This window comes from Delphinus delphis, chromosome 5 (genome assembly GCF_949987515.2).
Source record: "Delphinus delphis chromosome 5, mDelDel1.2, whole genome shotgun sequence".
Lineage (NCBI taxonomy): Eukaryota > Metazoa > Chordata > Mammalia > Artiodactyla > Delphinidae > Delphinus > Delphinus delphis.
In genome coordinates this window covers 116,799,350-116,812,179 of record NC_082687.1, presented here as the reverse complement: position 1 = coordinate 116,812,179, position 12,830 = coordinate 116,799,350, and the positions used below count along the sequence as shown (strand labels likewise).

The window sequence follows — 12,830 nt, the reverse complement described above, 5'->3', positions numbered from 1 at the left end:
TCTTAGGTACCCTTGGCCACAGGTGAGAGGCTTCCTCAAAGTAGATTCTAGATTTTCTTGGGAATGGAATCAATGTCACACTGTGTCTTTAGCTTTTATACTCAAAGCTAAAATTCACAGTGTGACCTTATAAAATTTAGTTTGCTTTTGGGTAAAGTAAGTGAAGAGAAAGTAAACATTTCAAGCCAACACAAATACTTTCTTAAGGATTATCCACCACAAGTAATCATTGCTGTTTCCATGACTGCCATCTCTTTGGGGATGGGTGTGTGTGTATGGGGTAGGGTGGGCAGGAAGAAGGCAGCAGCTATGCTGTAGGTGGTAACCAAGCAGAGTCCGCTTTGGCAGAACAGAACTCAGCCATAGCGTATGATTCCAAAAGAGAGAAATCCCTTCATTTTAAAATATTTGAACTGTTCAGTGCCTCCCCGTTAGTGAGCCTTTAGCCTGAAACATATCTCCTGGAAATGCAGTGCTGATATCTCTGGAAAGTAAAATATTGTTAAGTCATTATAAGCCGCTAACATCAATGGGGTTGGTTTATTAGCCACTCACCAGTTGGTCCTGGAGTAGATAGAACATAGGATGGCATACCTAGAAAATTGGGAGTCGGATGTACTCTGGACTGGGGAACTGTGTGTCTGGGAGATAATCCTATGAGGAATCAACTGGTGCATGTTGACAGGGTGGTTGGGTTGCAATATGAGAAAACCTGATGTTTAGAAAAGAAAGGGACTGGGTTAGAGAAAAAGAAAGTTTTGTGGAAAATGTAGATAAATGTCTAACTCTCCCGACCCCCTTTTTTGCAGATAGTTTGTTTTTGCTAGATTTTTAATAAAAGAGAGCCTAGCTAACTCCTTTTAAAGCTCTAAAGAAAGGCGCCGATTTGTTGGGAGCAGAGCTGAGCACTGGGAGTAAGAAATGCTATAATTATTCAGGTTCTCAAGTCTGTTAAGTAACAGCTGTGTGCCTCTCCTATTCTCTGGTTTCATGAGTGACGCTAGGAACTGTTTTATATCTATTAGAACTAAAAAAAAAAAAAATGACTAACATTGATTAGAAGATCTGTTAAAGGTTATATTGTTAAAAATAAACTTATTTCCTCCTGGGAAGTTTTCCATGTATCTCTCCATTTTGAACTGTATTAGTGGTACCTATGTTCTGTGACCACCTCCCACTCTGTCACAGGCAAGCACAAACAATCAAAGAAATGCCTACTTATTACCTAAAATTACCAGGCCCAAGCTCTTCATTTTCTTATCACAGTTTATTGTTGAACATATGAGGTACCATGCTACTATCAGAATTATATCCAGGTTTTTTATTTTAAAAAACTCAGAGAAAAAAACGTTTGCATTAATTTTCATTCAATGTGAATGACAAGAATATTATAGCTATAAACATTGAAATAACCATTTCATCTCTTCCTGAGGAAGTTTCATATTTTAAGCAATGAAAAAGGAATTCTATACAAAGCTAGTTTAAAATCACATTATCTCTCAATCTTCTCCCATATGTATTTATGTTCCTTCCAGAAGAGCATAACAACCAGCTGGGGTATACAATGCAGAAGTTAGGTGTCCTCTAGAATTTGAGTTGCCTCCCAGATACACTGAGTGGTCACAATTCCTTGCAAAGGTTTGCTGCTCTAGGTAGCATAATATCTGTACTATGAATGAGTAAATTTTGGTATGATCTCTTCTTTTTTCTCCTTCCGGTACACAAGCATCCATTGTGTTTTTAACATTTCTTAAAGGGTGAGCTGTTTAGTTGATTCAGTTTACCCAGACAAAATTATGCCAATAGCAGCTTTGTTTAGAAGTTTAAATGCACACCTCATCCTTGAACCATAAATGCATTCTTTTTCTTTTTTTTTTTAAATCAGTAGAACTGTTGCTGTTGAAATGAAAACATAATACCATATGTAACTACTGGGGCGTATTCTCACTATGTATGACCCTCTTAAGCTAGTTTTCTGAAATTAGTGGAGATTAAAGGCTGTATTTATTTTCCTAGGATGCTGGGCATGTGCTGCTTCTAAAATGGTAGCAGTAAGCATGAAGACTGACTTTACCATGTTTGTCCAAATGACTTTGATTTTGCTTTTACTGTCAGGAATCTTAAAACCTGGTTCTTTGTCTAATTCTTTCTGCTAATAGCTTGTTTGTTTTAAAATTAATATATCATTTGGGTATATAAAACAAAATTAAATTAATAATTATAATGCAATCAAAAAAATTTATAGTTAGTGGAAGTATCTCAAAATTTGTTTTCTAATTAGTGCATAATTGATAGAGTTTAGTTTCATACATTATAATGGCGATGAAAATATTTGGGCATATCTTTTTTTTTCCTAATCATACTTTTGATAACATTTCATAAAGGCTTATGTAATCATAGCAGGGAATTTATTTACTACTTAAATTTTTTATGTGCAGAGTACATTTAAAAACTAAGTAAATATAAGCACAGGAAAATAAGTATGATATTCTTTTCTTTTTTTGAATGCGTCATTAATCATATAATCATTAAAAATTTAAGCGTAAATATATTTTAAAACCATGCCTGGCTCATCTTTGTACTTCCTCCATTTAATTTAATAGATAACTCAAAAATTTGACTGTGTTCTATTGTATTCCATGAGAGTGATGTATGAAATGTTCTTAAAAAATGGGACTGGGCTTTGCTTATCTTTTTCTGCCTTCTATCATTGCAAAAATCATATGTTTGTTTTTTGTCATAAATCTCTACATTACACAATTTCATTTCAAATTATCTGAAACAATGTAGTTTTTCTATAATTTAAATGTAAATAACCTAACATATCAACTAAAGAAACTGTCCTTAGTTTTCATTTAATAGGTTTTGTTATTGGGAACATTAAAAAAAAGTTATTTACAGTGAAAAGTCAGTCTGTTTCTGGAGATGACACATATGTCAGATACTATGCAAGCGTTTCTGTAGAACCAGTGAGGACTACCGGAATTGATCTGCAGCTCACAGAAAAGGGACATAGGTTGTCAATCAGATATCTTCCGAACCCTACAATTTCTCCCTTTTAGAAGATTTAGTCAGTACACTTTCCATTACTTCTTACTGTTTTGGTATACTTAGTGTGTTTCTATTTCCAATCCAATGGCTTTACAGTGTATCTTTCAGAATAACAATTATGATAGAGAAGTTAGTAACTTTTACATAAATGTACTAGACTATGTGGATGAAAACTCACTTTTTTTTTCTGCTGTAACACTTTTTTTTTTTTGGATGCAGATAAACTCATATATAACTTTTCCGCTCTTTGATCTAGCACAAGCTGTAATTTATAATTCTAAATACTTCAGTGGATTTACATTTTGGCAAGCATTTTTCATGGATGTTAGGCCTTTAGCGTCTTATGCTACATTGTGATGTTTGCTTCTTGTTTTGTAGGACACTTTATAGAATCAAAGAATAAGAAAACATTGTACAGGCAAACAGCAGCCTAAAAATCTACAGAGACCCAATCTTGGTTGATATATAAAAGTGTAAATATTACTACAAAATGGGACAGTTCTGCATTTGTGTTTGATATTTATATTGGTTGCTATTGATTTCCACATGAGTGCACAGTAGTCTCCAATGACCCCACAGGCTCCAGTGTTAAGAGAAAGGCCATAGGCCTCAAGGCTTGTAACAGATACCTTTTTTGTTTGTTTGTTTGTTTCTACTCATCCACATGCCAGCACATGGAAGGACCTTTGTTCTTTTTTTCTCATTTGAAGAGGTATGTTTATAAACCGCCTTTTGGTAGCCCCTGGAAGCTCTGGGAGAGGTGAGCATTCCACGGAGATGCATTCTCGAGATGTCTCTTAGTGCTATCTCACTTTCTGCAGCTCCTGTCTCAGCCAGGACGGCAGGGGCTGCCCCAGTCTGTGCAGCAGCTTGGAGAGTTCCACGTTGTGGTCCCGATAGTAGCTGGATAGAAACACTCTGCTCTGAGATGGGAGGAGGAGATGAAAGGACATTTAATTTTGTTTTTTAAAGTATACTTCATATACTTTGACGATGTTTACATCTGTGTCAAGTAAACCATACTGGTTTAAAACTGATATTAAGCATGTGGGCTATTTCTTTAGCATAATATAAACACAGTGACTCTGTTCTTCAAAATACACACTCCAAACACATATGCTGTTTTCACTAGGGAAAGGGTTTTCATATTAAGCATGGGATTTATTTGTGCAGAATTAAATGTTTAAATAACTAGACTGAATTGCTAGAAATATAGCTGTAATAACTGATTGGGTCTAATATTATGCTCTATTAAAACTATCCTGGCTTTGGAATAAGAGTTGGGTTGGTAAATCTATAAAATAAAATACTCCTTTGTCATCATTAATTTACATTTAGATTTTGAAGGTAATATTTTCTTAAGAGCTCTTTTAAGGCATACACAAAATATTCACTGCTAAAACAGTACTATGGTAAACCTTAAAAATATAGTAGGTAAACTAGGTAAGCCTATAACCTTATTTGTACTATTTGACCCAAGGAAGGAAAGGAATGCCTTGTAAACGATCCTGACTTATAGGGAAGTAGATTTCCCTTCAATAAAGAAAAATAGTTTAATAATTGAAATTGTCAGAAATGGAAAGTGCTGTATTGTAAGATGGTGTTTAGTGGGGTTTATATGTAGTGTAAATGACCATTGTTGGGAATGTTGTGAAGGATGGATTTCTGAATCTGTATCTATACTTCCCTGCTTTACACTATTCCGAGGTTTTTATTTTTATTGTTTTTTTTGGACTGCACGGTGTGGCATGTGGGATCTTAGTTTTCCCACCATGGGGTCTTAACCACTGGACCACCAGGGAAGTCCCTATTCTGGGGTTTTTAGTTGAGTTGAATCTTTAAAAAGTTTTAATTTAATTCCTTGTGCTAGTCTTTTAAAATGTCATATCTGGTACCCCATTTTAAAGGCCATAGAAAATCATCTGGTTTTATACTGGTAATTTCTATGTAACATAGTGGTTTTTGTAGTCATTATGATCACTGGAACCAGACTGACATTTGTGCTATATTCTAACCATCACTGCGATCAAGGGAGAACCCAAACCTTTGTCTCACTTCTGGTTTTGGTCTTCCACGGTCATTAGCTGTAAAACCACTGACAGGCCCAGCTGGTACACCCAGGCCAGAGAGAGGTGGAGACAAATCATATTCCCAGATACTCCATCTGGGGGCCTGATCATTTTGTGCCTCCTTTGCTGCCAGCCAGACCTGGAATCCAGGGCTGAGCCCTAGGCCTTTGTGCAGAGGCTAAGTTTCTAACCTTCCCCACTGTGTTTTCTCTTAAGATCTTACTTTGCATTGTTCCCCTTTATGAGAGAAACCCTGGAACAACAGCAGCCCGGGGCTGCCCAGCTCCTGCCATTTTGCTCCCTGATATTTTCCATATGGCAAAGGATTCTCCAACATCTTAACTAATTTTAGAATTGAACCTCCTGGGATCAATATCGACCACACATCCCTTTGGAGTTTGGATCATACCTCCTGTTACTGAGGATTATCTCAACTGTACCTCAACTTTTTGGTCTTTTTGGCATTATTTTCAAACCTGGCTGTCTGTATCAGTGCTGCCTCTGTAGCCAAACCCTTGTCCTGTGCCCTATTATTTGTGCATGTTGGTCCCTATAATCAAGTACCCTTTCTTCTTGTTGCTCTGCTCTCTCATGTGGCAAGATAACTGATATGAGACTTGTAATGTACAACATGTCCTATTTGAGAGTCTAATATATTCAGGCCAAAAGTTACTAGGACAGAACTCAGTGATATGCAGGATTTATTGTACATACATTGTTATCTGACCATCATTCAGAAAGGGACTATTTTAGATGATAAATCACAGATAGGATATCTGCTAAGTATGCCAACGTAGTCTACTTCATGCAAACTCATGAAATTAGTGTAGTAAGAGGGAATCATAATATATGGTAAAAGAAGGAATCGTATAATAAATTCAATATCAGGTTGTTTATTGGCCTATTATTAAAGAATCTATTAAATGCTTTTGATTTGGAGAGGTCATAGACTTAGTGGTTCATTTAAAATGTCAGTTTTTATTCCCTTTCTACAATATATTTTGATAAACAAAGTCAAAGTGGAAGTAGGCTAACAGCATTCTTAATTTCCATCCTATGATGTTTTGGTGATGTTTGTGAGGAAGGGTTCTGGTGTTTTTCTGTAGCAGGAGAAGCAAGCAGTGTGGTGACAGTACTGCCTATTCTAATCTGTGTACACTTGTGTTTCCATTACCTCCAGGAAGGACCCGTTACTCTTGCCTCCTCTCTGGGCACTATTTGCACAAAATCAGCTATTCTACTCCCTCAAATAAATCCAGTATGTATATGATTTTGTGATATAATAAGAAATATATATTTGGTTTTTGACTCTGGTTCCTGGCACAGAGCTCCTAAATCCCTTGTAATTTCCTGAGTGACAGGGGTGTAAAGAGTGGCTTTTCTTATTTACAATAATTTCCTTTAAACCTTATCTGAGTTTCTGCTTATGACTTGACTCTTATGGGCCCCTAGATAGCTTCAGATGGGGGCTGGTTGCTATAGAGGAACCAAACATATCATTAGAGGGTTGGAACTTTCAGCCCCACCCTCCAACCTCCAGGGAAGGGAAGAGGGACAGGGGATTGAGTTATTCACCAACAGACAATTATTTAATCAACCATGCTTGTGCAACGAAACCTCCATAACTCAGGGTTGGTAAATGCATCCATGTGCTGGGAGGGTGGTACACCCCAGATTCCACAGGGACAGAGAAGCTCCTGTGCTCAGGACCCTTCTGGACCTTGTCCTAAGTACCTCTTTGTTTATAATAATAGGAAGTGAAGTGTTTCCCTGGGTGGTGTGAGTCATTATAGCAAATTATAAAACCTGATGAGGGAACCCCTGATTTGCAGCCAAGTTGGACAGAAGTGTGAGTAACCTGGGAATCCACTACTTGTTACTGGAGTCTGAAGGGGGCAGTTCTGTGGGGCTGAGCCCTTAATCTGTGGGGCTACACTAACCCTGAATAGTTAGTGTCAGAATTGGATTAAACTGCAGGATACCTAGCTGGTGTCTGCAGAAAACTGGAGAATTGCTTGGTATGGAAAACTCACACATTTGGTGTCAGAGGTGTTTGAGAAAAAATATCTTAGGGATGGATTACGCAGTAACCTTGTTGGGAGATATGGAAATAATGATATCCTGAAAAGTTATGTTTTTCTTATCTTTCTCTACCACATATTTAATATTAGGTCTCAGTATGTGTTTGATAGGAGTGAAATAAAATACTAAGAAAGATGTTCTACAGTGTCTTGAATGTTTTAGTTTTAATAAATATAGAGAGAGATAGCTTTGACATACATGAAAATGAGATACTTTATATTACTGTCTTGAAATACAATGGGAATTGCCCTTGAATATTTATTAATATGTAAGGATTGTTTTCGTAGTGCTCTGAAGGTATATTTTAATAACCCACCAAAGAAAATTGGAGTTCTGAGAATGCAACTTGTTTATCAAAAGAACAAGAACCTCCACAATGCCTTTTAGATAGAATTTAATTGTGAGCTTAGTGAGCTTAGCTTGATAGATGCTCTGTCTCTATCAGGTTGCAAAAAAGGTCCTTAAAGTCTTCAAGTATTAAAAAGTATCCAGACAAGTTCATACCATGTTAGGATTCTTGGACCACTGCAGGATTCTTAGTTACCATAATATATTAAACATTGTGGGAAAACAATGCCAAATAATGTCTTCATTTTTGAGTTAAAAAAATTTTTTTTTTACAAAATCAATCTACTTGCATTCTTATGTCCAAACTATATGTTAGCTGGACTGATTATGAAATCAAAATAATATTAATAAATTTTAATATATGTGAAATAAGCTTTAAAGTAAATATATAGCGTCTACAAAGTGGGAAAACTGTAGCTTTAAGTGATCACTATGTCACCATTTGGAACAGAATAAACCCGAAGCGCTACATACCTACTGCTAAGTTTGGGTGTCTCCATTCTCCAGAGCCTAAATTATCTGCTAGTATCTTACACATTTGGGAAATATATTCATTCTTTCATCTTATTAACATATTAACAGTTCAAAACTTAGTATACCAATAATTAATATTATTATGCAGGCCACACTTACTACTAGAGAGTGACTTAGACAGTGAAAATAAAATCTTTTGGGCCTATTTTCAATTTCCAGCTGATACATTTCCTGTCTTGGTTTCAGTTAACATTTTTAGTGCTAAAATTTCTGTGAATGTATCATTCCTTTTGGAATGAGATGTTGCCTTCTTTGTTCTGATTCAAAATGGCAAATTCTATTGTTTTCTTTTATTCTTGCATGACAGGTAAGATAATCACTGGAAAAATCAAAACAAGCAACCTGAATGCATTCTAATCCAAATGTCACTTTTAATTTTTATAAAGGGTGAATTTTTATTTTAATCACTTTTATAAGAAAATAGATATATTTTTATGTATCATTTTGCTTATTTAGTTTGTACTTTTAAGCTCTATACTTACCTCAGGATCCATTGGAGGGTATTTTCTTCCTTTGCTCTTTCCAAGGCATTTTGTTTTACCTTCTTCCAGTAATTGACACCAGAAACCTTTATGAGAATCAAACCTAAAAAAATAAAAAATACAAAGAACAAAAAAGTATTTTTCAAGCAAGTATTTTTAATTGTTCGGATATTAATCTATAACCAAGGAAACTGGCATATTTTTTGAATGCATCACTTTACATAAAGTCTTTTGGCATACTTCTGAATTCTCAGTCCATCTGTCATATTTGTGAGTTTGCCAGATTTCTAATAGAAAAACTGTCAGCAGGAGGTGTCCTATTAATAGAAATTAATAAGCCTACCTCCTTCATCTGGAAGGAAAAAGCTATATAAATTTCAAGCCCATTCTTTCCCTTTGCAGGTTTTAAAAATAACAAGTCAGTCTTCACATCTACGGATTTACACAGTACTTGTACCATTCAGTTACAGGTTAATAGAAGAGGTTTTGGTGTGTCATGGAGTAATGAATTTCAGGAGTCTCTAGCTCTAATCCATTTAATGTTTTTCCAGAGACACTTCCTTATTTTGGTATGAGCTCTGTATTAAAGGAATAACACCTATAAAAAAGATTTTCATGGCACAATTGTAATAAAAGTAATAGCAGCACATTAAACTTATATTTTAGTTTACCAAAATAGTTCATATAACCCTTTCTCATTTGAGCTTTTCTTATAACCCCTTAATGATATGGAGTATAGCATTTATCCCATTTAATGGCACTTAGCACAGTGTTTGGCTCTTTGTGAACACTCACCAACTGTTAGTTGAATACAAAAATGAAAAAGAAGGAAGTGCTCGTCAAGGTTTATTTATCTTGGACTATATACTTTTTCAGTATGCAGGTGACAACTCAAGTCTAAGCCTCCTGACCCTAGGTAGAGGGCCTTTTCTCTTCACTGGTCTCTGGGTATGTTCTGTATTATAATTCATTATGAATAAATAGTAATTTCCCATGCTTGAATATAAAAGTGAAAGTAACAGTCAGCAATGATGATTCTTTCACATGGCTTTTGTTATTCAGCGATTCTATTGCTATAATTTTTTCTTCATTAGAAAGAATTATCATTTAGGGCCACCTTTTCCTTTTGTCTTTAATTCATACTACTTCCCAGAATGCTGCTTCTAACTTTTTCTTAAAACTATAGTGTAAACAATGAACAACTGGAAATTGAAATTAAAACATTTAAATTAGCATAAAAACATGAAATACCTAGGGATAAATTTAGCACAAAATGTATGCAAGATCTGTACAATGAAAACTACAATTGTTAAGTGAAATTACAGAAGACATAAACAAAAAAGAGCTATACCATGTTCACAGATCAGAAGACTAAATATTTTTAAAATATCAATCTCATCTCCAGATTTGTCTAGATAATTCAATGTGAGTCCAAAACTCCAATGGACTTTTTTTTTGGTAGAAACTGAAAAAATGATTATAAAATGTATATGGAGATACAAGCTAATAATTTGTTTTAGACAAGCTAAAACAATTTGAAAGAGAAGATCAAAGTTGGAGATCTTATACTATTTAGTTTCAAGATTTACTATAATGCCACAGTAATCAAGCCTGTGTAGTATTGGCACCAATGGGTCAATGAACAAAATAGAATCTAGAAACGGACCAACACATCTACTGTCAACTGATTTTCAAAAGTAGGTGCCACAGTAGTTCAATGGGAAAGGACAATCTTTTAAATAAATTGAACTGGAAAAATTGGATGTCTATATGGAAAATATGAACACTGACCTCACACTGTATATGAAAATTAACTTGAAATGAAATCTCATTTCGTGAATGAGCTAAGAGCTAAACTGTAAGAATTCTGGAAGTAAACATAGGAAAAAACACATAGAAAATTTTTGGGTTAGGCAAAGACTTCTTAGGATGAATGATAAAAGAATAATGATAATTTTGAATACATCAAAATTTAAACTTTTGCTTTTCTAAAACACTTAAGAAAATGAAAAGAGAAACCACATGTTGGGCAAAAATATTTGTAAAATGTTAATCTAATAAAGGACTGATATTCAGAATATACAACTGAACTCAATAAAAAAAGATGAAATTACCAATAAAAATTGAGTAAAAGATTGGAATAGACACTTTATCAAAAACACAGATGAATGACCAATAAACAAATGCAAATTTGCTCAGTATCATTAGTCATTAAGAAAATGCAAATTAAAATCACAAATGAAATACCACTAGATACTAGAATGACTTAACTTAAAAAGACCAATACCAAGTGTTGGCAAAGATGTGGAACAGCTAGAACTGTTACACCTTTTGGTAGAAATTTAGGATATTACAGACACTTTGGAAAGTTTCTTATAAAGTTAAATACGTAATTACTATATGGCCCACTAATCCCATTTCTGGGTCTTTATCCAAAAGAAATGAAAATATATGTCCACACAAAGATCTGTACACAAATGTTCATGGTAGCTTCATTCATAGTAGCCCCCAAGTGGAAGCAACCCTATGTCCATCAACTGGTGAAAGGATAAACAAATTGTGGTATATCCATAAAATGGAGTACTACTGAACAATAAAAAAAAAAACCCAATTACTGATAGATGTAACAACAAGGAGGAATGTCAAAAGCATTATGCTAAGTGAAAGAAAGTAGAAGAGTGGTTGCCAGGGCTCAGGGGTGAGGGGAAAGGACTGACTGCAATAGAGCATGTGGAAACTTTGGATTAATGTTCTATATCTTGATTGTGATGGTGTATACAACAGTACATGTTTGTCAAAATTCATCAAACCGTACAATTAAAATGGGTAGATTTTATTATATGTAAATTACACATCAATAAAGCTGATTTAAAATTATATTGTGATTGAATGTGTGATTGGAGAGTAGTCTTTCTGTAGCTAATGTTGTAGACTTTATAACTATAGCCCTATGAAAAGAAGGCAAACCTATATCTCTGTCTCCTCCCTGCTTTGGATATTAGAGACACTAAAGGATTACTCACATCCTACTTGTGCAAAGCCCATTTCTGATCATTATTAAAGCAATTGTGTGGGATCAAGACATAATATGATATATCTCCATGTTGTTTATATTCTTGATTGCATCTGTAAGGGAACTGAATAAATGTTTCATAGTCAGAGGAATAAGAAAGGAGAGCATTAATAAATCAACTAACGTCAATAAAATAAATAAATTTAAAAAATAGAGACGATGATTGAAATAATCTATACACGAAAGCTGGGAAGCTCTAACACAACAACATTTCTGGAAGTCTGCTATTGATAAAACATTTTTCATTAACATTTTGTTATTGGTAATTTCCATAACTGAATTATGACTCATTTTAAGTGTTTGATCAAAATCCAGACTAGCTATTATTATAATTTTTTTTGCTAATATACCTAACTATAGATACATGTCTGCAACATACGCATGCCTTATGTTAAAATGAGCAGCTTTCTGACAGAATGTTTCTTTAAGAAACACTAACTTCACACATATTAAAGTTAAAAATCAAAAGAAAAATAGGTTTTTCTTTCACCTCTGCTAATTGATTACATCTCATGCAGTGGACTGTCAGGCTGGGCTTTATTGAGAAAAATGTGTGTCTGTGGAGCTGACACCTAGCCCAGACATCTGTAAGTTCTGTAAGTATAAGTTCACAAGCAGTGGTGTAACTGTATCATAGTGGAAACAAAAAGGAGAGGAAGGTACACGGGACATCATATTATTTTTCAGGTTGCCTGAGAAGGTGAGGGATTGATGTTGATGAAGGACCTTGTGAGCAATTCAGAGCCCAAGTGAAGAAGCTTGACATGAGATGGAGAAAGATCTCTCACATCTTTTCAGAATATCATCAGTGTCCCTCTGAAAATTAGCCTCAGGACTACTAATATCTGGTAGGACAGCAAGGAAACAACCTTTTTGTGTAGGCACTGGCAGCTAGTCATTTCGTGTGGGAACTGATAATGGCTAGGATCCTCTTTAAAGGCTTTCAGGAAGAGAACATTTTGGAGAAAATTTTATGTGTTGTTTAGTGTCTCTCCATGGTTACCCCTTCCTAGAGGTAGGGATACTTTATCATTGTGTACCCAGAGTCATGCCATAATAGTCATTCAATAAATCTTTGTTGAATTAAAGAAAAAGCAAGAATGCACTGGTTCTTAAGTTTGTGTGGAGTATCACCTGGGGATGTTTAGAAATAACTGGAAGAGACCTGTGGGCATGAACAATCAAGATTCT

The 12,830-nt window shown here is 34.9% G+C and overlaps 1 protein-coding gene across 2 annotated transcripts in view; it reads right to left on the bottom strand.

Moving 5' to 3' along the window:
• Positions 1-3,854: 3,854 nt before the first annotated feature.
• Positions 3,855-12,830, bottom strand: part of NDST3 (N-deacetylase and N-sulfotransferase 3) — a 135,434-nt gene continuing 126,458 nt past the window's right edge. For both annotated transcript variants that reach the window (XM_060011845.1, XM_060011846.1), the window contains 2 exons: positions 8,567-8,669; positions 3,855-3,974 (listed from right to left, as the gene is read on the bottom strand). In XM_060011845.1, the coding sequence (XP_059867828.1) occupies positions 3,855-3,974; positions 8,567-8,669 (223 nt within the window). The remainder of the gene's footprint in view (positions 3,975-8,566; positions 8,670-12,830) is intronic.